Source organism: Schistocerca gregaria, chromosome 4 (assembly GCF_023897955.1).
Source record: "Schistocerca gregaria isolate iqSchGreg1 chromosome 4, iqSchGreg1.2, whole genome shotgun sequence".
NCBI classification, from domain to species: domain Eukaryota; kingdom Metazoa; phylum Arthropoda; class Insecta; order Orthoptera; family Acrididae; genus Schistocerca; species Schistocerca gregaria.
In genome coordinates, this window is record NC_064923.1 from 195,285,650 (window position 1) to 195,310,207 (window position 24,558).

At 43.7% G+C, this 24,558-nt stretch overlaps 1 protein-coding gene across 1 annotated transcript in view; it reads right to left on the reverse strand.

Moving 5' to 3' along the window:
* Positions 1 to 315: 315 nt before the first annotated feature.
* Positions 316 to 24,558, reverse strand: part of LOC126267342 (uncharacterized) — a 160,140-nt gene continuing 135,897 nt past the window's right edge. Inside the window, exons 6-8 of the mRNA XM_049972464.1 lie at positions 22,402 to 22,827; positions 14,698 to 14,799; positions 316 to 3,449 (exon numbers count right to left, since the gene is read on the reverse strand). Of these exons, the coding sequence (XP_049828421.1) occupies positions 2,950 to 3,449; positions 14,698 to 14,799; positions 22,402 to 22,827 (1,028 nt within the window). The 3' untranslated portion in view covers positions 316 to 2,949. The remainder of the gene's footprint in view (positions 3,450 to 14,697; positions 14,800 to 22,401; positions 22,828 to 24,558) is intronic.

The window sequence follows — 24,558 nt, forward strand, 5'->3', positions numbered from 1 at the left end:
CCTAGAGCAGCGGTTCTCAATAGGTGGTCCGCGTACCCCAGGGGTCCGCAAGCTTTGCCAGAGAGGTCCGCAAGACGCTATTAGAATAAAAAAGTTATTAAATATAATTCGTATGATAACAGATTTTTCGTTTTGGCCGCTTCCAGAAAGAGCAGAGCTTTACCGAATGCTAACTTCTGCGTCTAGCGTCTTCCTAGAGCCAACTGACACTAGCACACATTATATGAAATTAGTGTTTTCTTATCTCTCACACATGTCTACTCAATGCAGTCTCAAGTGTAGTACACATTAAAAGACCAATACACTCAGTTTTAATTTTTTCCTGTCATTTTCAGTTAATACTCAATTTTTATTTTTTAAGGAATTTGTTGTACTAAACACCCAGATTTGAAGACAAAGATTTTGAGCAATAAACAAAAATTTAACAATAACAATGATGGCTAAATTGAAAAAGTTTTAAGCTCAATATTTTTTCAATAATGAATATGTCAATATTTTTTCTAAAAACTAGAAAATGTATAAAAAGACTCTTAATTTTGCTTTTTTTAGATAATTGATAATGTGGTATGACAAGGTACCAATCATGCTCGGTGAGGGGGTCTCCGAGAAAATTTTGTTGGGAACCCCTGGCCTAGACCACCAGGAATGAAGAGGTCAGACATTTATTCGTATTTTTTTTTATAAACAGTATTACCTACAACAGAATTTGTACACTTATGATTAATAATTTTACTTCTATTTGATGAAAGCCTTTGTCTTAAAGACATTTCAGTCGTTTACTACACTAACAGCTATAGAGATACAACAAGAATCAGTCCTCAATTAATGTCCCATCCTCACCATCCTCTGAATGTGTAGTTCTCTGCTGATGAGTGTAGATGAGTTAATAAAGAGATTCTAGTTGATGGGAATAAAGGCAGTGGCTAGCGGTTAGTTCTCATGTGGAATATGGATTTTGTAAGGTATCCGTGATCTCACGAACATAGATGCTAGTATCCGACGCCAAGGTCGATAGTAGACAGGAGTCGATTATCGAGTGCTGTAGGAAGTAGTGAGAGTAGTGTTGACTGAGAAGTAGTACTGGAGAGTGTCGAGTGAGAAGCAGTGCTGCAGAGACGGGAAAGAATGGTGGTCGAGTAAAAGTCACCGGAGTATGACGAGTGAGCGCGTCCCCCTGATCGTCGTGGGGTGGACCCTCATCGATACCGATTCGCGAGTGATATGAAACCAGAAAGTGACAAGTGCAGAATTTCGTGTTTCGCGTCAACCGCGTCGGCCAGCAAGAAACCATGGATTGCAGTGAGGATTGTTGTGGTTGTTAACCATCATCATTGCGTGTGACGAAATACCTAAAATCAGCAACCAATAAGAGATATACTCGTAATCAGATGTGTAAGGCAACTGCCTCAGTATTTGTGTGTTAGTAGGAAATATATATTAGTTTGTACATCGCAACCTTTGTGGTCCTTAATAATAGACAAACTTTCAATCATTCCACTATTCAGTTGCAAAACAGCCGCTCTCTGTTGAAATATCCCCGAAACCATAGCAGAAAAACCGATAGCCTTTCATCCATTAAGCAAACGGTCATATAATCATTATAATTAACTGTTTGGCGGCCTCTGATAAATTACACAAAATCCAGTAAAGAAATTAAACGGGGGTGTTTCAATTTGTGAACTGTAATTGTCTCGTGGGAGGGGTAAAATACAGCGAGCGAAAGGTTATTTACAATTTGTACAGAAACCAGATGGCAGTTATAAGAGTCGAGGGACATGAAAGGGAAGCAGTGGTTGGGAAGGGAGCGAGACAGGGTTGTAGCCTCTCCCCGACGTTATTCAATCTGTATATTGAGCAAGCAGTAAAGGAAACAAAAGAAAAATTCGGAATAGGTATTAAAATCCATGGAGAGGAAATAAAAACTTTAAAGTTCGCCGATGACATTGTGATTCTGTCAGAGACAGCAAAGGACTTGGAAGAGCAGTTGAACGGAATGGATAGTGTCTTGAAGGGAGGACACAAGATGAACATCAACAAAAGCAAAACGAAGGTAATGGATTGTAGTCGAATTAAGTCAGGTGATGCTGAGGGAATTATATTAGGAAATGAGACTCTTAAAGCAGTAAAAGAGTTTTGCTATTTGGGGAGCAAAATAACTGATGATGGTTGAAGTAGAGAGGATATAAAATATTGACTGGCAGTGGCAAGGAAAGCGTTTCTGAAGAAGAGAAATTTGTTAACATCGAGTATTGATTTAAGTGTCAGGAAGTCGTTTCTGAAAGTATTTGTATGGAGTGTAGCCATGTATGGAAGTGAAACATGGATGATAAATACTTTGGACAAGAAGAAGATAGAAGCTTTCGAAATGTGGTGCTACAGAAGAATGCTGAAGATTAGGTGCGTAGATCACATAACTAACGAGGAGGTATTGAACAGGGTTGGGGAGAAGAGGAGTTTGTGGCACAACTTGACTTGAAGAAGGGATCGGTTGGTAGCACATGCTCGGAGGCATCAAGGGATCACCAATTTAGTATTGGAGGGCAGCGTGGAGGGTAAAAATCATAGAGGGAGACCAATAGATGAATATACTAAGCAGATTCAGAAGGATGTCGGTTCCAGTAGGTACTGGGAGATGAAGCAGCTTGCACATGATAGAGTAGCATGGAGAGCTGCATCAAACCAGTCTCAGGACTGAAGACCGCAACAACAACAAAAATTGTCTCGTGTTCCAGACTGTGGCTGTAATAATTTATTTCTGAAGGCAACTCCTCTGTCTTTGATATTACCGGTGACAGAGCAGTCTATGATGTGAAATGTATCTCTTCTCTAATGGGAGTCTACGAGCGAAATATCATAATTTTACTGGCCAGGGTGCAATTTTTTGGAGACGTGCATAATTGCCTGCTCTGGCAAAATGAGAAAGCGGCATTCGGATCGTCGTGCTGACAGTCAGCGTCCCGGAGCAGTGTCGCTTTCATCAGCGTCGTGACCCCCGTCGTCGAACGGCCGGTCGGTCCAGCGCGGCCACGTCTTGAGGAGCGAGAAGAGCGCGCCGCCCGGACTGCTGGTGGCCGCGAGCTGGCAGTGGCCCACGACGCGGTAGTCCCGCGTCAGCACCCCTCTGCGCTCCGCCTCGGCCAGCAGGTAGGGCAACGCGTCCAGCGCGGGCGGTGCCGGCAGGCGCCTGCAGAAGGTGCCCAGCAGCGCCACGGCCAGGCAGCGGCGGCCACTGCCATCGTCTGGAACGTCCAGTTCCAGGTCTCGACCCAGAAGTCGGAGGTCCGCTGCCAGCGCCCAGCCGCGGCCCTCGTACACGGCGCCAGAAGGCGCCAGCACGAAGTTGAACGGCAGGTCCGCCCGCCCTCGGCAGTGAACCTCGAAGTCGTGCAGGCTGCGCATTTGACGACGCTCCCGTTCCACGCTCTTAGGCGCCGTCGTCCCCGTGTGGCCTGTGGCAATACGCACAAAATCAGTACTTTTTGAATGATAGGTTTGTGTTTGGAATGCTGCAGCCAGCTACTCACAAGAGAACCTCCCCATCGCACCCCACTCAGATTTTGTTATAAGTTGGCACAGTGGATAGGCCTTGAAAAACTGGACACAAATCAATCGAGAAAACAAGAAGCCGTTATGTGAAACTATGGAGGCATTTCGTCTTAGCTTCCCTGCACTTTCTGTTTATTGCACTCCTCAGCGACTTGTATTTCTGTATTCCTGAATTTCCCTGAACGTTTTGTGCTTTCTTCCTTCATAGATCGACTGAAGTATCTCTTCTGTTACCTATGGTTTCTCCGCAGTTACCTTCTTTTTATCTTTGTTTTTCTTTCCAACTTCTGTGATTCCCCTTTTTATTGATGTCCATTCCTCTTCAACTTTACTGCTTAGTGGGCTATTATTATTGCTGTATCTATAGCCTTAGAGAACTTCATGCATATCTCGCCATTCCTTAGTACTTCGTATCCCATTTATTTGCGAATTGAATCTTCCTGACTAATGTTTTAAACTTCAGCCTACTCCTCATCACTACTGCATTGTGATCTGAGTCTACATCTGCTCCTAAGTACGCCTTACAATCCAGCATCTGATCTCGGAACGTCAGTCTGACCATGATGGAATCTAATTGAAATCTTCCCATATCACCGGGCCTTTTCCAAGTATACCTCCTCGTCTTGTGATTCTTCAACAGAGTGTTCGCTATTACTAGCTGAAATTACTATGGAACTCAGTGTTTCTCCTCTCTCATTTGTTATCCCAAGCACGTACTCTCCCGTAAACCTTTTCTTCTACTCCTTTCCCTACAACTTCATTCCAGTCCCACATGACTATTAGATTTTCATCTCCCTTTATGTACTCTATTACCCTTTCAGTATCCTCATATACTTTCTCTGTCTCTTCACCTTCAGCTTGCGAAGTCGCCATGTATTCCTGATCTATCGTTGTCGGTGTTGGTCTGCTATCGACTCTGGTAAGAATAACCCTATCACTGATCTGTGCACAGTAACACACTCTCCGCCCTACCTTCCTATTCATAACAAATCCTTATCACGTTATATCATTTTCCGCTGCTGATGATATTACCCTACACTCATCTGATCAGAAGTCCTTTTTTCAAAATTTTCAAATGTGTGTGAAATCTTATGGGACTTAACTGCTAAGGTCATTAGTCCCTAAGCTTACACACTACATTATCCGAAGGACAAACACGCACACCGATGCCCGAAGGAGGACTCGAACCTCCGCCGGGAGCAGCCTAGAAGTCCTTGTCGTCTTTCCATTTCACTTCACCGACCCCTACTTCATCTAGATTGAGAGTTTGCATTTCCCTTTTCAGATTTTCTTGTTTCCCTGTCACGTTCAAGTTTCTGATATTCCACGCCCCGACTCTTAAAACGTCACCCGTTCGTTGGTTGTTCATGCTTTTTCTCATGGTCACCTACCCCTCGGCGGTCCCCTCCCAGAGAAACGAATGGGGGACTATATCGGAATAAAAAAAAAATGGCTCTGAGCACTATGGGACTTAAAATCTATGGTCATCAGTCCCCTAGAACTTAGAACTACTTAAACCTAACTAACCTAAGCACATCACACAACACCCAGCCATCACGAGGCAGAGAAAATCCCTGACCCCGCCGGGGATCGAACCCGGGAACCCGGGCGTGGGAAGCGAGAACGCTACCGCACGACCGCGAGATGCGGGCATATCGGAATCTTTTGCCAAGAGAGAGATGATCATAACACTTTTCAATTACAAGCCACATATCGTGTTGGTACACGTTACGTGTCTTCTATGCAGTATCGTACCTCCACCGTATTTCTTTGCATATCGTAATGAATATATGTACTAAATTTGACTGAATCGTTCTAGATTTTTAGAACGAGCTATTTACCAAGGCTTTGCCCGCGTATCCACATTTTAAACATATTTGACATGTATTTAACAAATTTCACACGTATTTGTGGAGACATTTCACTACATCCGTATCGAATTTCGCCCTGCAGTTTCGTTTTTACGCATCATACCTCCAGAACTACGTGTCCTACAGTATTATAATTTTTGTGGTGTCAACGTTAGACACCACGCTATAGGTAATCGATAGCGGTCCAGCGCTTGCAACCTCTCTGGACTCTCTGGCGCTTGCAGCACCACAGTATGGCACGGACAGAGACTAGCAGATTGCACCGGCCGAGTCAGCTACAGGTCGTGAGCGAAGTTAGATTAGAATAGCCTTCAGCTCGCTAGGTTCGCAGCCTCTAGTTCGCGCATGTATTACGCGCGTAATGCCAGAATTGTATTATCTTGCTTCTTGTATAATCCAGTTAATGTTTGTTAATGAATCATTTGTATTCAAGAAATATACACTCCTGGAAATTGAAATAAGAACACCGTGAATTCATTGTCCCAGGAAGGGGAAACTTTATTGACACATTCCTGGGGTCAGATACATCACAGGATCACACTGACAGAACCACAGGCACATAGACACAGGCAACAGAGCATGCACAATGTCGGCACTAGTACAGTGTATATCCACCTTTCGCAGCAATGCAGGCTGCTATTCTCCCATGGAGACGATCGTACAGATGCTGGATGTAGTCCTGTGGAACGGCTTGCCATGCCATTTCCACCTGGCGCCTCAGTTGGACCAGCGTTCGTGCTGGACGTGCAGACCGCGTGAGACGACGCTTCATCCAGTCCCAAACATGCTCAATGGGGGACAGATCCAGAGATCTTGCTGGCCAGGGTAGTTGACTTACACCTTCTAGAGCACTTTGGGTGGCACGGGATACATGCGGACGTGCATTGTCCTGTTGGAACAGCAAGTTCCCTTGCCGGTCTAGGAATGGTAGAACGATGGGTTCGATGACGGTTTGGATGTACCGTACACTATTCAGTGTCCCCTCGACGATCACTAGAGGTGTACGGCCAGTGTAGGAGGTCGCTCCCCACACCATGATGCTGGGTGTTGGCCCTGTGTGCCTCGGTCGTATGCAGTCCTGATTGTGGCGCTCACCTGCACGGCGCCAAACACGCATACGACCATCATTGGCACCAAGGCAGAAGCGACTCTCATCGCTGAAGACGACACGTCTCCATTCGTCCCTCCATTCACGCCTGTCGCGACACCACTGGAGGCGGGCTGCACGATGTTGGGGCGTGAGCGGAAGACGGCCTAACGGTGTGCGGGACCGTAGCCCAGCTTCATGGAGACGGTTGCGAATGGTCCTCGCCGATACCCCAGGAGCAACAGTGTCCCTAATTTGCTGGGAAGTGGCGGTGCGGTCCCCTACGGCATTGCGTAGGATCCTACGGTCTTGGCGTGCATCCGTGCGTCGCTGCGTCCGGTCCCAGGTCGACGGGCACGTGCACCTTCCGCCGACCACTGGCGACAACATCGATGTACTGTGGAGACCTCACGCCCCACGTGTTGAGCAATTCGGCGGTACGTCCACCCGGCCTCCCGCATGCCCACTATACACCCTCGCTCAAAGTCCGTCAACTGCACATACGGTTCACGTCCACGCTGTCGCGGCATGCTACCAGTGTTAAAGACTGCGATGGAGCTCCGTATGCCACGGCAAACTGGCTGACACTGACGGCGGCGGTGCACAAATGCTGCGCAGCTAGCGCCATTCGACGGCCAACACCGCGGTTCCTGGTGTGTCCGCTGTGCCGTGCGTGTGATCATTGCTTGTACAGCCCTCTCGCAGTGTCCGGAGCAAGTACGGTGGGTCTGACACACCGATGTCAATTTGTTCTTTTTTCCATTTCCAGGAGTGTAGTTGTTATTAGTTATGTTCCTGGAGTGCAGTATCAGGACAAATTTTGGTAAAAGTTATTTACTAAAGTATTCCAGTACTAATTATTATAGAATGTTCCAGATTCCTACAACCACCCCACTTGTGTTAGCATCATCCCACTGCAAATCCCGCTTGTACTGATCGAAAGCATCCTGCATTTGTGTGAGGTCATGACATGCTGCCATCGACCTTCACATCAATTTTGCCTCCTTAGAAATATGTTGTGAATAGATTCAATAGTAAAAAAAATAATAAATTAAAACGTAGTACATAATGTAACAGTTTTTCATGCGTCTCAGTATTTGAGATGTCTTATCTCGTGAACTGAGTGTCGTAGAATTGTCTGATGTAGTTGGTACGTTCAGTGGTAACTCTGAATACTGTCTACATAATATGTCATGCATAAGTAGTAAAGAAGTGCTGAAATAAAACGTCGTGCTTCATGCGACAGTATTATTACATTGGCAGTGAAAATGTGATAGATAGGAATTTTTTCCTGTTTTGTGAGAGTTGCCAGCGAGCAAGGCTTAAAATTTTCTGTAATGGTTGTTGCAAATAGCTAAGTGTTCTCATTCGCAAATACTGGGCGATGAAATTATGGGTCTTCGCGTGTCATGTTTGGATTTTAGTACTTCACAGTGTTAATTCGTTGTGTAACACGTAACAGCAGCGAACCAGGAGGTTGTGAAGTGGACCAAACTCTTAAAATGCAGAGATTGTAATCAGTGTTTGCTTTCAAGTAAAGGGAATGGAAACACTGCTTCAACATGAGGACTGAAAACTCAGTCATGACCAGTAGCTTTCAACAAGTGCGATTCAGTCCCCGTCTACCAGGGTTCAGCTTCATGCAACGCCAGTTACTATGAAGTTGTACTGTGCGATTCCTTTTCCTGTCCTGGCATGCTGCCTGCCACTGTAACTGTTTTTATTTTACTGGCCATGTGCTTGCCGCAATTACCGTAGGCGACACATATCAAATGTGGCGCCACAAAGTAGCAGTTGACAGTGTTTGGAAAATCGTATGAAATCCCACGATGATTTCTGAAAGTACAGACCCGCTCGTATAACATACTCCTTTGTAGAGGAGCTCAAAAATTTATGACTCTCTCAGCATGTTGTATAGCGAGAAGCATTTTGTTGCAATTGCCACACATAGCAGATTTGTAACGTTTCAGATTACAATTATAGAATGTGATGGCGTGGTGTGAAAATTTATAGAACCACACAAGCAGTTGCATTTTGGGAATTCTTTGCAGTATGGGCACCTTTGTTTCAGCTGTTATTATTACTGATCCCACAAAGGTAAGTTATGGGCATTAAGAATGCTGTATGATGTCGGTAATTGGGCATTACATACGAAAAAAAAGTACAGTAGCTGACATTAATCCAAAAATTAGTGAGCGTTTTTTAAACGTTACATATTGTTACATATTTGTAAGCTCAGGTATTCAGAATTAAATCCTTTTATTTATAAGAAAATTATTCCTGCAGTATTTTATATAAAGGAGGGGTTGTATTCATTCAGTTGGCATGCGAAGCAGATGGAGATAGTGATGATGCCTGATTGCCGTATCTAGCGATTTTCATGATCACGGTAATTGTGTGCCAACAAATATGGGTTCAACATTAAGTAGCTCTGAAAATAGAAAAGTTTTGGTTTTTATCTCTGCATTTTTACTGTAGTGTTATTTAGTACTGTTTAGTGAGTTACTATTTTTCAAAAAGCACCAGTCTGTAGACTTTTTTTGTTACTGTCTGTGGAATGTGTAACGTTCATTTGTACATCCACGAAAAAAGTAACTGTTTTCTGTACGTCCGTGAAGCATGAGAACTATACAGGTCAAAAGTCAGAACTGATTATATATTTGCATATGACAGAAATGTAATCCGTAATTAGTCGGAAACCACAATTAATCTTCAATATCTTTGAACTGAATATTTGTCATCTCGAAGGAAGACGCTGTTAACACGTGAAAGTTGACTGATAACTAGCTAATGACACCGTAAAATCAACGTGATGTCTTTGTATGCACTGTCAGTTCTTGCTACGCAAAATACATAGAGATATTCTACAACACATAAACTTTTGTTATTAGAGAACTTCTGTTCATTATGGTTTTGTATCGTTCTTGCAATCCCTCACTATACAAATTAACTTGGAGGACGTTTCATGACTGGTGGGTTGACAGCAAAACCGTACAAATGCCAAACTGCACTTGCAGGCTTCTGTTGCATACCGGAACGATTGCTTACAAAAGGTACTGTGCAGTGACTTTTCTATCCTAGTCCTGCTGACTTAGTGCTCCATCTATTTTCACAAAATGTCATAATCTGCCCCATATACCTTTCATTCATTCTTCAAACTATAAATCTACCACTGAAATTCTCCTCCTCTTACAATTCCCGCTAAAGATAACAGTATTTTTTGTTGAACAAGCAAATATGCTGAAAATGGTATGACAAAGATTAGCTAAGCCACATACTCTGGGTGGTTTCCGGGATGAATCTTTCAGCCTGCAGCGGTGTGTACATTATAACGAAACTATCTGACGGGCGTCCACTTTTAGCCGGGGTGTTATTCTAGCTAGGAACTTTGCCTTTTGCCGAAAATAGCCACATTTGGAGCAGCAGGAACAATGCCAAATAATTCCCATCTGAAAATCTGCAGTGATGTCTTCCAACCAGCTATATCTTAGTACGCAATAGTTTCAATCTATTAGGACCACGGAAGATATACTTACGTTGCAACACTTCAATGGCTACCTGTATGTTTCTCTAAATGCAATTATATTATCTTATTCCATTCTACATCGGAGTACTTTTTCTGTGACTGAAAAAGCCAAATTGTTCGTTACCAAAAATAAAGTTCGTTACCAAAAGTAGCAGTAGAGTTTAGCTACATCATGTGTACACATATAGCAATGTTACGCGAGTACTAACAGCTCTGTTCACGCGCGTGGAACAAGATCTAAACTGAAATGACATTTACGAAGAAACAACGAACATAAAACTTCCAATATTTTGTACGAAGGAATAAAACTGTACAATGTATTCTCCAAGAAGAATAAGAAGATTGCTAAAACCTACTTATTGAAGAAGGCAGTTGAAATGTACCTATTAAGCAATACATTCTATACATGAAACGTATTCGCAGTTGCGAATATGGACAGCCATCAGCTATATAATGGAATGGTGACAACAAAAAATTGTGCCCGACTGGGACTCGAAGCTGGATTCCCATTATACAGCTGATTGCTGTTGATACTCGCAACTGCGAGTACATTTAATGTATTTCATATCGGCTGTAGTCGCCGCATGGCACTATACTTCTAAACAACACAGACACTGCAATATCACATTCTATTCAGCAAATGACTATGTAGGTAACAAGAGTAGGCATTTGCTTAAAAATTTAACACAAGTAAATAATAATAATAACAATAATAATAACAAAATAACTATCAGTTTACATATTGCTTTTATACTTGATTTTTTTCATTCCTTCTTTTCTGGAAAACCTTACTCCCAAACTACGAAGTGTAAAATACTAACACCTTATCCTCTATCTGAGCATGCGTTTCTTCACTCTTCATAGAGGGATTCTGGCTAAATTTTTCCGGCGGGCATATGGGAACTGGCTACACAAAGTGGAAACCAAACATCTCTCTATAATCCTGGCACAGAGAAATGGTATTCCCCAAGGAAGTGTGCTAGCCCGACTGTTGTATAATATTTACACTAATGACCAGCCAGTTAGCCCTGTCACAAGATCGTTCATTTAGTCAGATGAAACAGAACTTGCTGCGCGAGGTAGAACTTTTGAGGAGGTGTAAAGTAAACTCACAACAGGTCTTAAGGCACTCTCTGACTATTACGGTAGCAACTACCTGAAGCCAAAACCTTCAAAAACCAAGTATATGAATTACAGTTAAGGAACAGAGAGCCTCGGAGGAAACTGAGAATGACCTGTAGAGGTCAACAGCTGACCCACTGTGCCACTCAAAATACCTCGGAGTAAAATTGGACCGTTCCCTGACCTTCAAAAACCACTGCACAGATACAAATATGAATGTCTGTGGTAAGAATAACATTATTAGGAAACTGACTGGCAACAACTGGGGAGCACATCCGCATGTCCTCCGCACGTTTGCCCTGTCTTTGTGTTTCTCCGCTGCTGAATACGCAGCACCTCTATGGCAGAGCTCCAGCCGTACCAAAAAGGTAAATATTGCCCTAAATGAAACAGGACGAATTGTAACCGGCTGCTTGCGGGCAACCACCGTTAGCAGAATCTACAACCTCATGGCCGTGGCACCTCCAGACATCCGACGGAGAGCGGCAGCTGAAATAGAAAGAAAGAAGCAGGAAACGGACCAAAAACACCCCCTGTTTGGCAGAGAAAATCAATCACCAAGACTCAGATAGAGAAAATGTTCCCTCCAGACAACGCAACCAATTCAGACAACAACTGCGAACCGTAGGATACGACTCTGGCACAGCTCATTATCAGGTATTTGGACAACCTCAAAGAAGAGCTTGCTTCAGGTCATCAACTCCCATACGAGACATGGAAGATTCTCAATAGACTGAGGAGTATCTCGGTGTAAGGTGAACATGAAGAAATGGAGATACATCCCAGTGGACGAACTGTGTGAATGCGGTGAACCTCAAGACCACCAGCACCTGCTCAACTGTAGGAAACTATCAGAAACTGTTTCCATGGACGATCTGGTTGCCGCCAATGATAAGGCAGACCGTGCAGGGGAATTCTGGGCAGCACATGTAATATAAATATGCACATATACTTTGTAATCATTATATATATAGTAGTGTGAGTAGTGTAAAATTACGAAACATACTGTGTTTATGATAGCGTGTGTAGTGACGCGAGCAATAAACGAATGATGAGTGCAGCACTCGGCTTTTATATTATTAAATAACTTCTGTCAAAGACAGTAATTTACACTGGGCAGTAACCGAATGAGGTTGGACTGTTATATACAGGGTGGCCCTGTATTCGGGAGGGTGGTGGCTCCATTATTCTTCCAGCCATCACAGTTTAGGTTTTTTGTGGTTTCCCTAAATTAATGAGGCAAATACAGGAATAATTTTCACTTCAAAACGAAGAAATGTTTGAAAAAAGTACAGATTCAGGCAAGATTCTGCTGGAGGTGGTTTGCTTTTTGCCTTGTCATATGGATGAGTGAGTTGAGTGCTCGTATGGTGTGGAGTTGAGTATGTGTTGTTAAGGGTGAGAGTACAGTACAAGGTAAAGCTAAGTACTAGCGCTGTGTAGCGAGACACCCAGTTTAACACCTTAATTGGCCTCAACTTCATTTGGATCATCTTAACTGAAGCAGTCACTTTACGCAACACCGTGGCTTGAAAAAATTTTCAGTGATAGAACCCAGATCGTTGTTCTGAACGGCGAGTGTTAATCAGAAGCAAAGGCAACGTCAGAAATGTAGCAGGGAAGTGTGATAGGAGCGCTCTTTTTCTCTATATAGATAAACAATGTGACGATAGGGTGAGCAGCAATCTGCAACTGTTTGCTGATGTCGCTGTGGTGCACGGGAAAAGTGGCGTCTTCCAATGACTGTAGGAGAATACGACTTGGACAGAATTTCTGTTTGCTGTAATGAATGACTGCTTGCTCTAAATGTGGGAAAATATAAATTAACGATGACAAGTAGCAAACATAATACTGCAGTGTTCGAATAGTATTAGTGGTGGGCTGCTTGACACAGTCATGTATACTAAAAATCTGGTTGTAACGCTACAAAAAGACGTGAAATGCAACGAATACAGTCAGTTGTGGTCTGGGGAATGGTCGACTTTCGTTTACTGAGCTAGTTATATAATGGTGACTTCACACAGAACACTAGTGCAACCCTTTCTCGAGTTCTGGTCTGGGTATGGAATCCCCACCAAATCAGTTTAAAGAAATATCTGGAAGTGTTGTGTGCATAGTTCCGCGTAGTCAGCCCATACACAACTTTCCCACTAGAACGCGCCTCGCTAAGCACAACAGCGCAGGCGCAGCACTCGTCCGTCTCCGCACTACGAGATGGCGCTGCCATAGAGACGGACCAAATTCTGCTTCCGCCGATCTGCGTATTAATATGTAACGCAGGCAATGAGACTGCTGCTAACGTAGAACCTTTTATCCTCGCAGAGTGAACACTCGCGCAGTGATAGATGAATTTGCGGTATTATAACGAGTGTACAGACCTCCGATTAGTCAGTCTGCATTAGTGTGTACCAGTCTATAGTCAAGTTTCAGTCTGCACCTAATAAGATTACCATATTCCTGTACATAGCCATGAAGATAAATGTATAGACACTTTTGTCAAATATCAGAGATATATGTGAGAATAAGATTAACGTACCGATACCAAAGGAACTTCAGACTGTCAATTGTAAATAGCATCCAGAACCAAGTTAAGCAATTTTTATGCTTGTTATTATTTTAACAAATGTGTGTGAAAATTAATCAAGTTCTGTTTAAAGTTGGTCACTGTAAAACTGCTACGCTAACCGTGCAAGTGGTATTTCTATCGTCTGACCTAACGGCAGAAGGTAACACGGCACGATAGGACCACGAGACATATTGCTGACACTCGCCTACTTCGTTAGAGCGACAAATCAAATAATCTGACGGTGTGTGTAACGAAGGTCTTACAGTACGCACACCACAGGGAGCATTTCAGAGGTGCTACTAGATTTGTCACCATTAGGTTCCAATGTAGAGTATTATGAGAATGCTACGTGAACTCAAATGGAAATGCATTGAGGGGGTAAGGCTTCCTTTTCTCGAAACACCGTATAGAGAACCGGCATTTGTGATAGACTGCAAAACGATCCTACTGACTTCAGCACACATCTCACGTGAGGATCGTGAAGACAAGACAATCAGGCCTGGTGTGGAAGCACACAGACAGTTGTTTTTCCCTCGCTCCAGATGCAAGTGGAATAATAAAGAGAGTGATTAAAAGTGTTTGACGTACCTTCCACCAAGCACCTAAATTACTTCCACAAGTAGGGTTGGGATTCGCTACCTCCGATTCGAGCGCTTGTACATCTAAGGTCATGCAGACAACCTCGGTTATGGAGGCTGGACAAATTTTGATATCAGAGCTAAACATGATAACTACAATCTGTTAGCTAAACGGTCAGTCAAATTTTGTCCCGTAGCCTTATTGTAGCTTGCTTTCTGATTTATTATTCATGAAAAAAATTTAGAAAGAACCGAAACGCCATCTGCTGAGTAGTAGGTATTTCTCTATTACTGTCAGTCGTTGAAACATAATGATTTTCTCTTATTTTAAGATTCATAGAATTGTATATAAAAAACATTCCTTACAGAACCAACTCGCTGTGGTAGTGAGCTATACTTACAAATGACAACTACCCGGACGGGACACTCCAGCTTCGGGATTGGCGCTGCCGGCGGATTTGCCAGCCATTTTTCTCGTGACACCACGTCCATATCCAACAGGCCTGAAACACGTACGGCCACTTTGTCACATCACACCCGTAACTGTATAGTAGTACATAGATCTCAGCGCAGAGATTACCGAATGCAGTATTTCTTTTGAACTCTGCTACCCACCATACTTGTTACGGAAATGTACATTTCATCTTATATTCACCATCAATGTTTCTGATGAAGCTGTCCTGAACAGGTTTATAGTTGCTATGGCCATGCCATTAGCACAGTCATCTTGAATATAATAGATTAATAAAATACGAGACGTGTTCAGTAAGTAACGCAACAGATTTTTTCTTAGAAGAGGTTGGTTGTTCAGGATTCCAATAGAAAACATTATTCCCCAGTCTTTTGGCTATAAAACTCCATTTATCAACTCAATATCCCTCCAAGGCGACAGCATTGGGGAGAGCCTGTATGCCGGCAAAGAATAACTTGGCCAAGAGCACTGACGCTTCGAGACCTGTGCTAATACGTAACTAAATGGTAATGTAACAAACTTTTAAACTTACTTTCGCAAGTTTTAATTAACTACCTAAACTCTATATGACAGACACGAATTAATTTAACTTTGAACCAGTAAGTACGGTCAAATATCAAGATCTAAGCTCGCACCAAAATGTACTCCTGAAATGTAAACAAAATTAACAAATACGGGCCTTTACGAAAAACTTTTTTTGGAACTAAATACGCCGACAAAAGCGAAACCTTCAAAAATGGCTCTGAGCACTATGAGACGTAACATCTGTGGACATCAGTCCCCTAGAACTTAAAACTACTTAAACCTAACTAACCTAAGGACATCACACATCCATACCCGAGGCAGGATTCGAACATGCGAACGTAGCGGTCGCGCGGTTCCAGACTGAAGCGCCTAGAACCACGCGGCCACATCGGCCGGCGCAAAACCTTCGATAGCCCTTTTTTGTCATCAGTCTACTGACTGGTTTGATGCGGCCCGCCACGAATTCCTTTCCTGTGCTAACCTCTTCATCTCGGAGTAGCACTTGCAACCTACGTCCTCAATTATTTGCTTGACATATTCCAATCTCTGTCTTCCTCTACAGTTTTTGCCCTCTACAGCTCCCTCTAGTACCATGGAAGTCATTCCCTCATGTCTTAGCAGATGTTCTATCATCCTGTCCCTTCTCCTTATCAGTGTTTTCCACATATTCCTTTCCTGTCCGATTCTACGTAGAACCTCCTCATTCCTTACCTTATCAGTCCACCTAATTTTCAACATTCGTCTATAGCACCACATCTCAAATGCTTCGATTCTCTTCTGTTCCGGTTTTCCCACAGTCCATGTTTCACTGCCATACAATGTTGTACTCCAGACGTACATCCTCAGAAATTTCTTCCTCAAATTAAGGCCGGTATTTGATATCAGTAGACTTCTCTTGGCCAGAAATGCCTTTTTTGCCATAGCGAGTCTGCTTTTGATGTCCTCCTTGCTTCGTCCGTCATTGGTTATTTTACTGCCTAGGTAGCAGAATTCCTTAACTTCATTGACTTCGTGACCATCAATCCTGATGTTAAGTTTCTCGCTGTTCTCATTTCTACTACTTCTCATTACCTTCGTCTTTCTCCGATTTACTCTCAAACCATACTGTGTACTCATTAGACTGTTCATTCCGTTCACCAGATCATTTAATTCTTCTTCACTTTCACTCAGGATAGCAATGTCATCAGCGAATCGTATCATTGATATCCTATCACCTTGTATTTTAATTCCACTCCTGAACCTTTCTTTTATTTCCATCATTGCTTCCTTGGTGTACAGATTGAAGAGTAGGGGCGAAAGGCTACAGCCTTGTCTTACTCCCTTCTTAACACGGGCACTTCGTTCTTGATCGTCCATTCTTATTATTCCCTCTTGGTTGTTGTACATATTGTATATGACCCGTCTCTCCCTATAGCTTACCCCTACTTTTTTCAGAATCTTGAACAGCTTGCACCATTTTATATTGTCGAACGCTTTTCCCAGGTCGACAAATCCTATGAACGTGTCTTGATTTTTCTTCAGCCTTGCTTCCATTATTAGCCGTAACGTCAGAATTGCCTCTCTCGTGCCTTTACTTTTCCTAAAGCCAAACTGATCGTCACCTAGCGCATTCTCAATTTTCTTTTCCATTCTTCTGTATATTATTTTTGTAAGCAGCTCCGATGCATGAGCTGTTAAGCTGATTGTGCGATAATTCTCGCACTTCTCAGCTCTTTCCGTCTTCGGAATTGTGTGGATGATGCTTTTCCGAAAGTCAGATGGTATGTCGCCAGACTCATATATTCTACACACCAACGTGAATAGTCGTTTTGTTGCCACTTCTCCTAATGATTTTAGAAATTCGGATGGAATGTTAGCTATCCCTTCTGCCTTATTTGACCGTAAGTCCTCCAAAGCTCTTTTAAATTCCGATTCTAATACTGGATCCCCTATCTCTTCTAAATCGACTCCTGTTTCTTCTTCCATCACATCAGACAAATCTTCACCCTCATAGAGGCTTTCAATGTATTCTTTCCACCTATCTGCTCTCTCCTCTGCATTTAACAGTGTAATTCCCGTTACACTCTTAATGTTACCACCGTTGCTTTTAATGTCACCAAAGGTTGTTTTGACTTTCCTGTATGCTGAGTCTGTCCTTCCGACAATCGTATCTTTTTCGATGTCTTCACATTTTTCCTGCAGCCATTTCGTCTTAGCTTCCCTGCACTTCCTATTTATTTCATTCCTCAGCGACTTGTATTTCTGTATTCCTGATTTTCCCGGAACATGTTTGTACTTCCTCCTTTCATCAATCAACTGAAGTATTTCTTCTGTTACCCATGGTTTCTTCGCAGCTACCTTCGTTGTACCTATGTTTTCCTTCCCAACTTCTGTGATGGCCCTTTTTAGAGACGTACATTCCTCTTCAACTGTGTTGCCTACTGCACTATTCCTTATTGCTGTATCTATAGCGTTAGAGAACTTCAAACGTATCTCGTCATTCCTTAGAACTTCCGTGTCCCACTTCTTTGCGTATTGATTCTTCCTGACTAATGTCTTGAACTTCAGCCTACTCTTCATCACTACTATATTGTGATCTGAGTCTATATCTGCTCCTGGGTACCCCTTACAATCCAGTATCTGATTTCGGAATCTCTGTCTGACCATGATGTAATCTAATTGAAATCTTCCCGTATCTCCCGCCCTTTTCCAAGTATACCTCCTCCTCTTGTGATTCTTGAACAGGGTATTCGCTATTACTAGCTGAAACTTGTTACAGAACTCAATTAGTCTTTCTCCTCTTTCATTCCTTGTCCCAAGCGTAGAGAAGAGGTAAAGTTCTAGTCTAATATGTAATATTAACTAAATTGGCTCTTATTTTAATATTAATCACTAACTTGGCGGGAGCTTCGTGGACGTGCTTCTCAAGGACCTCCTTCTCTTTTTTAAATGTGATCTATTGTAAAGTAGAAGTTAAAAATGACTGTCCTCGTTGTAATCAAGTAAAAGATGTCCTCATTTTGTGTTTCTTTCCTTTTGCGACTTCCTTTTTCTTTTTGTTTACAGATGCCATTTAGTAAAGAAAACGTAGGTGATTAACTGGTAACAACTTATTTCGAAGGCTTATACTCACTTACTTGTGACGCAATACTTTAAGTTTTTGTTCTACTATATTTTGCAGTAAACCAATGGAGACCGGAAAATGGAATAATAAATCTTGCCTTTTTCACGTAAACACATAATTGCCTTAAATGCGAACATTTTTAGGTTAGGCTTTACCGTGACCGTTACTGACATTAAATGAAACAAAAAGTTTACTGTTACCAATTACCGTGACTGGTAACAGTGAACTTTTTCTTTCATTTAATTAACATAATTGCCTGCCAGACGAGGCATCTTGCCACGGTTGGCGCGGCTCTTCTACCCCCCCCCCCCCCTTCCAACCCCCTCCTGTCGGATGTCCGAGTCCTCCCTCGGGCATAGGTGTGTGTGTCGTCCTTCGTGTAAGTTAATTTAAGTTAGATAAAATAGTGTGTAAGCTTAGGGACCGATGACCTCAGTAGTTTGGTCCCATAGGATCTTACCTCATATTTACGAAATTATTTCCTGCCAGACGCAAGGCTCGAACCCTGAGCTCTACGCGAGCTCTGAGCGACGTGAATATTTGACTTGGATCGGGATTAAGAGATACGACAGATCGAAAGGGTGAACCGCTTTACGTGTGGCGAGGTACGTCATCTGGTGACGTCACATGTTCAACATTTATTATCCATTTTTGGAGTATTTCTCGACATCTGTGGCTCTTGTATCTTATATTAAATTGCTTGTCCCAGGGTCATCAACATCGCTTCGGATGTTTTTGAACGTTAATGAAATCAACCTGTATAGCCTACGCCCCTCGGTTCCTTAAACCAAAACAAGAAAAACATGTGTGTAAACGAGAGCTTGAAAGCGCATACGTTAAGAGCTACGCGTACTTGTTCAGTAGAAGAGACGTGCTTCACACTATCGAAGATGAACAGTTGTTGATAGCTCTTAAAGTATGCATTTTAGACCTCACGTTTACCAGACACCCTTCACGAGATAGAAAACAAAGACCCTGCAGTAGGAGAGATCTGTTCTCATAGTACCGAAGTTGAACAGGTCCTCATGCCATTTAAGGTATGCACTTTACAGCCCATGTTTGCACATATCTTATATCCGTGTAAGGAAACTGTCCCTAAAGTTTGTCGGTGTTTCTCGGGACACCCTGTACATGGCGTTGCCGTAGGTGTATAAAAACATGACATTATTTGAATGCAACGTTGCATCAACATTTCAAAGAATCTTTGAAGTTCTTTCAGAGGTTTAAGATTTTGTACAAACGAATTTCTACATTTTCATTTATATAGATAATTGCAGAGAGTCTATAGTACTGCCTTGGGCAATCCCAAATGACATTCTGATTTCAATAGATGGCACCCTGTCAATTACTAAGAGCTATAACCTTTCTGGCAGTTGGTTGCTCCTCCCCTCTCCAATCCCCCGCTCCCCCACCCTCCATCTCTACAAACTTCATCTCCTTTCCCAAGGTGGCTTCCGTCAACTCCCCCTCACGGATGATGCCCTCTCCACCTCCATTTATCCCTCCTATCAACTCTGATCCTTACCTCCCCCCTTTCCTCTGTCCTTTCCCTGGGCTCTCTCTTCACCCCACCACCATTCCATCCTATTTTTTATTTTTTCCCCACCTACCCTCTCTCTGCCTCCCTTTTCTCCCCCCCCCCCCTCCCACCCAGTCGTTTTGCATTCTACTCCTCTGCCTTTCCCCACTGCCCTCCCTCCCCCACTTCGTTTGTTCTCTCCTTCCCCCTTTTCTTTCCCATCATCTGCCCTCCCCCCCCCCCCCCCCCATCTGCCCTTGGCTGTGGTGTGTCATATTTGCGTCAACTTTTTAGTGCAGTGTTCAAGTGGGTGTTCAGTGTTGCGTGTCTTTTCCAAAGTGTTGTGAACAGAAAGCTCTGGGTGTGATTTTTCTATCTCTTGCAAACAGAAACCAGACTGTCGCCATGTTTTTCAATTGTCTATTATTTTACTTGTCTGCTTCCTGTGTATTTTATTAGCATCGCTAACCCTTTGTTTCATGTTTTAGGTTCTACAATTTTCCGCCATTTTACCATTGAAGTCACCGATATTATCGCCTGCTTTTATAATTTATCTTCATTTCTTTAAAAAAAATTCTGTAGGCTGAAGAGCGGGGTACTAAGCTGCTACCAGCCCGGCCCTTGGGGGGAATCGAAACTCAATAAAGGAAACAAAAAGGTTCTGACAGTGGGTCACGAATCCAGTCGCACAACTAAGATGATACTTCATAGCTACGATATTCGATTAGAATCCTTTTATGAGTAACAGTGTCAAAAGCGTTCTGGAAATCTAGAAACATGGAGTCATCTTGATATCCCCCGTCCATAGTACTCAGTAAAGTGTCATTGGTTTTGCGTATACAGGTTTTACAAAAAGAAACGGCCAAACTTTCAGGAAACATTCCTCACACACAAACAAAGAAAATATGTTATGTGGACATGTGTCCGGAAACGCTTACTTTCCATGTTAGAGCTCTTTTTATTACTTCTCTTCAAATCACATTAAGCATGGAATGGAAACACACAGCAACAGAACGTACCAGCGTGACTTCAAACACATTGATACAAGAAATGTTCAAAATGTCCTCCGTTAGCGACGATACATGCATCCACCCTCCGTCGCATGGAATCCCTGCTGCGCTGATGCAGCCCTGGAGAATGGCGTATTTCATCACAATAAGAGCACGAAGAGTCTCTACATTTGATACTGGGGTTGCGTAGACAAGAGCTTGGAAATGCCCCCATAAATGAAAGTCAAGAGGGTTGAGGTCAGGGGAGGGTGGAGGCCATGGAATTGGTCTGCCTCTACCAATCCATCGGTCACCGAATCTGCTGTTGAGAAGCGTACGAACACTTCGACTGAAATGTGCGGGAGCTCCATTGTGCATGAACCACATACTGTGTCGTAAAGGCACATGTTCTAGCAGCACAGGTAGAGTATACCATATGAAATCATGATAACGTGCTCCATTGAACGTAGGTGGAAGAACTTGGGGCCCAATCAAGACATCACCAACAATGCCTGCCCAAACGTTCACAGAAAATCTGTGTTGATGACGTGATTCCACAATTGCGTGCCGATTCTCGTCAGCCCACACATGTTGATTGTGAAAATTTACAATTTGATCACGTTGGAATGAAGCCTCATCCGTAAAGAGAACATTTGCACTGAAATGAGGATTGACACATTGTTGGATGGACCATTCGCAGAAGTGCACCTGTGGAGGCCAATCAGCTGCTGATAGTGCCTGCACACGCTTTACATGGTACGGAAACAACTGGTTCTTCCGTAGCACTCTACATACAGTGACTTAGTCAACGTTACCTTGTACAGCAGGGACTTTTCTGACGCTGACATTAGGGTTATCGTCAACAGCACGAAGAATTGCCTTGGCCATTGCAGGTGTCATCGTTGTTCTAGGTCTTCCCCAGACGCGAGTCGTAGGCTGGAATGTTCCGTGCTCGCTAAGACGCCGATCAATTGCTTCGAACGTCTTCCTGTCAGGACACCTTCGTTCAGGAAATTAGTCTAGATACAAACGTACCGCGCCACGGCTATTGCCCCGTGCTAATCCATACATCAAATGGGCATCTGCCAACTCCGCATTTGTAAACATTGCACTGAGTGCAAAACGACGTTTGTGATGAACACTAACCTGTTGATGCTACGTACTGATGTGCTTGATGCTAGTACTGTAGAGTAATGAATCACATGTCAACACAAGCACCGAAGTCAACATTACCTTCCTTCAATTGGGCCAACTGGCGGTGAATCGAGGAAGTACAGTACATACTGACGAAACTAAAATGAGCTCTAACATGGAAATTAAGCGTTTCCGGACACACGTCTACATAACATCTTTTCTTTCTTTGTGTGTGAGGAATGTTTCCTGAAAGTTTGGCCGTACCTTTTTGTAACACCCTGTATATTAATGCGAGCCTGCATTTTATATAACCTCAGAATTTCATGTCAGAAAAGGACGAGCCAAACAGTCGACGGGACGTACCAGTTATTTCTGACGGAGAGGGCCCGGCCCAGCGCGGCCAGCCCTTGAGCAGCTGGTAGAGCGCTCGGCCCGGGCTGTCCGTGGTGACCAGCTGGCACTGCGCCATGGCGCGCCAGTCGGGGCTCAGGTGGCCCTCGCGCTCCCCCAGAGCCATCAGCTGGTGGAAGGCCTCCACCGCCTCCGGGGTCGGGGGCTTCGTCTTGAAGTTTCCCATGAAGACGACTCCCAGCCTGGTCAAGTCGTAGCCGCGCGCGAAGGCGGACCTGTAACGCCAGCCGCGGCCCTCGAAGACGTAGCCAGTGGCGCCCACCAGGAAGTTGTAGCGGATGTCGAGCAGCACGTCGGTCTGCAGCGCGTGCAACTGCAGCTGCTGCACGTGCCGCGCCTCCTCCTCCAACGTCGCGCCGCAGCTGGTCTCCGTGTGACCTGGCCCAACACACATCGGTGTCAAGTACCTTTTCATGATACGATATATCGTACCATTAAATCATTTTCGAGTCACTTTGGGCCATCAACAGGTGGACGAGTCACAGGAACACTATATTATTGACTACAGTCAGCTACAGACTAGGGTCGTGGTACCGACGGAAATAACAATATTTTTTTTTCGGTGAGGCTTTGATTGCGATATATCGTTGCCAGCAGTGTTTCACCAAGGGCGGCGCTACCTCCCTGTCTTGGAAGCCAGAAACCGTGATGGGTGGCGCATGCGCCATGTACTGAACGGTGCCTGTATAGGACGTCGATTTGCAACCTGGCGTCAGTTATCAGCGGGACTCATCAGCAGAAGCAGCATTTTCCTGAAAATGTCGACCAGTTGGATCGCCGAAATATCAAGTTGACTTTAGGATCCGGCAGCAAACCCGAAGAGACTTTTAAGACTTATTACGCCTGGAAAGTCTACGTAATCGTAAGAATATTTTTTGTATGTGCATCCTGACTGGAGGTTTAAGGGACTTCAGCCATTCACTTATAAAATGGAACACCTACAGCCGTCCTTCCGATGTTGTTTAATATACATCAGGTAGACCGTTAGCTGGGTGCAAGTCTTTCATTTGACGCCACTGCGGCGACTTGCGTGTCGATGGGGATGTAATGATGATGATTAGGACAACACACATACATTGCCTATGCAGAGAAAATCTCTGACCCAGCCGGGAATCGAACCTGGGCCCTTAGGATTGACATTTTTGTCGCGTTGACCACTCAGCTACAGGGGGCGGACAGTCTAAGAACTGGTTTTCACAGACTACCTCTAACAACGATATTGTGTCTCCAAATACGGGCTTCGTCTGTCCACAGAATGTTCCATGGCTGTTCATTGCCCACCTGCACGCTAGCAAGAAATTCCAGACCGAACGTTTTTCATAGTGGCAGGTCAGCAGGAAGCAGCTCCTGAATATGGGTGATTTTGCATGGATGTCAACGAGGGAGGTATCGTACTATTTTATGCACTATGTTTGTAGGCATGTCCAAACTTCTAGTAGTTCCCCACGCACTACATCTTTGCACACCAACTCTCGACCCATCCTGCAGTGATGTAGCCACATCTTCGACAGACATAGGATCAACTGCTTTCCTCTCTGTGGTTGGAGACACAATATCGTTGTTACAGGTAGTCTGCGAAAACCAATTTATAGATGTAGGTCACTGATGAATCGTGTATACGATTGGAGCTAAGCCCCTCAGCGTCAGTTAAGGCCTGTACATGGTGTACTGAAGCACACAAACTGGAAACTATATAATAAATAACATTGTAAAGGCGGCTGCAGGTGTTCCACTTTGTTTGAGAAATAACAGGAAGTTAGCTAACAATATTCTTCCAAAATTAATTTTTCTTACACTCTTTCAGAATCACCCACACACCAACTCCCCCCCCTCTCTACTGCCCCCCCCCCCCACAACCAAGCACATGATCTCTCTCTCTCTCTCTCTCTCTCGGACACACACACACACACACACGGTAGTATTTGTCCGATCTTGGTTTGCCAGATATCTTCTACATGACATGCATTACATTACCGAATAAATGTAAGCAAACACAGATAATGGACGTAAGTGAATACTGCAAGCGTTTCAACGTACTGGGTGTCCATAATTAATGTCCCAGCTCCTAAACGTTGTAGAAAGGCAACCACTGCTCAGAGTGACGTCAGA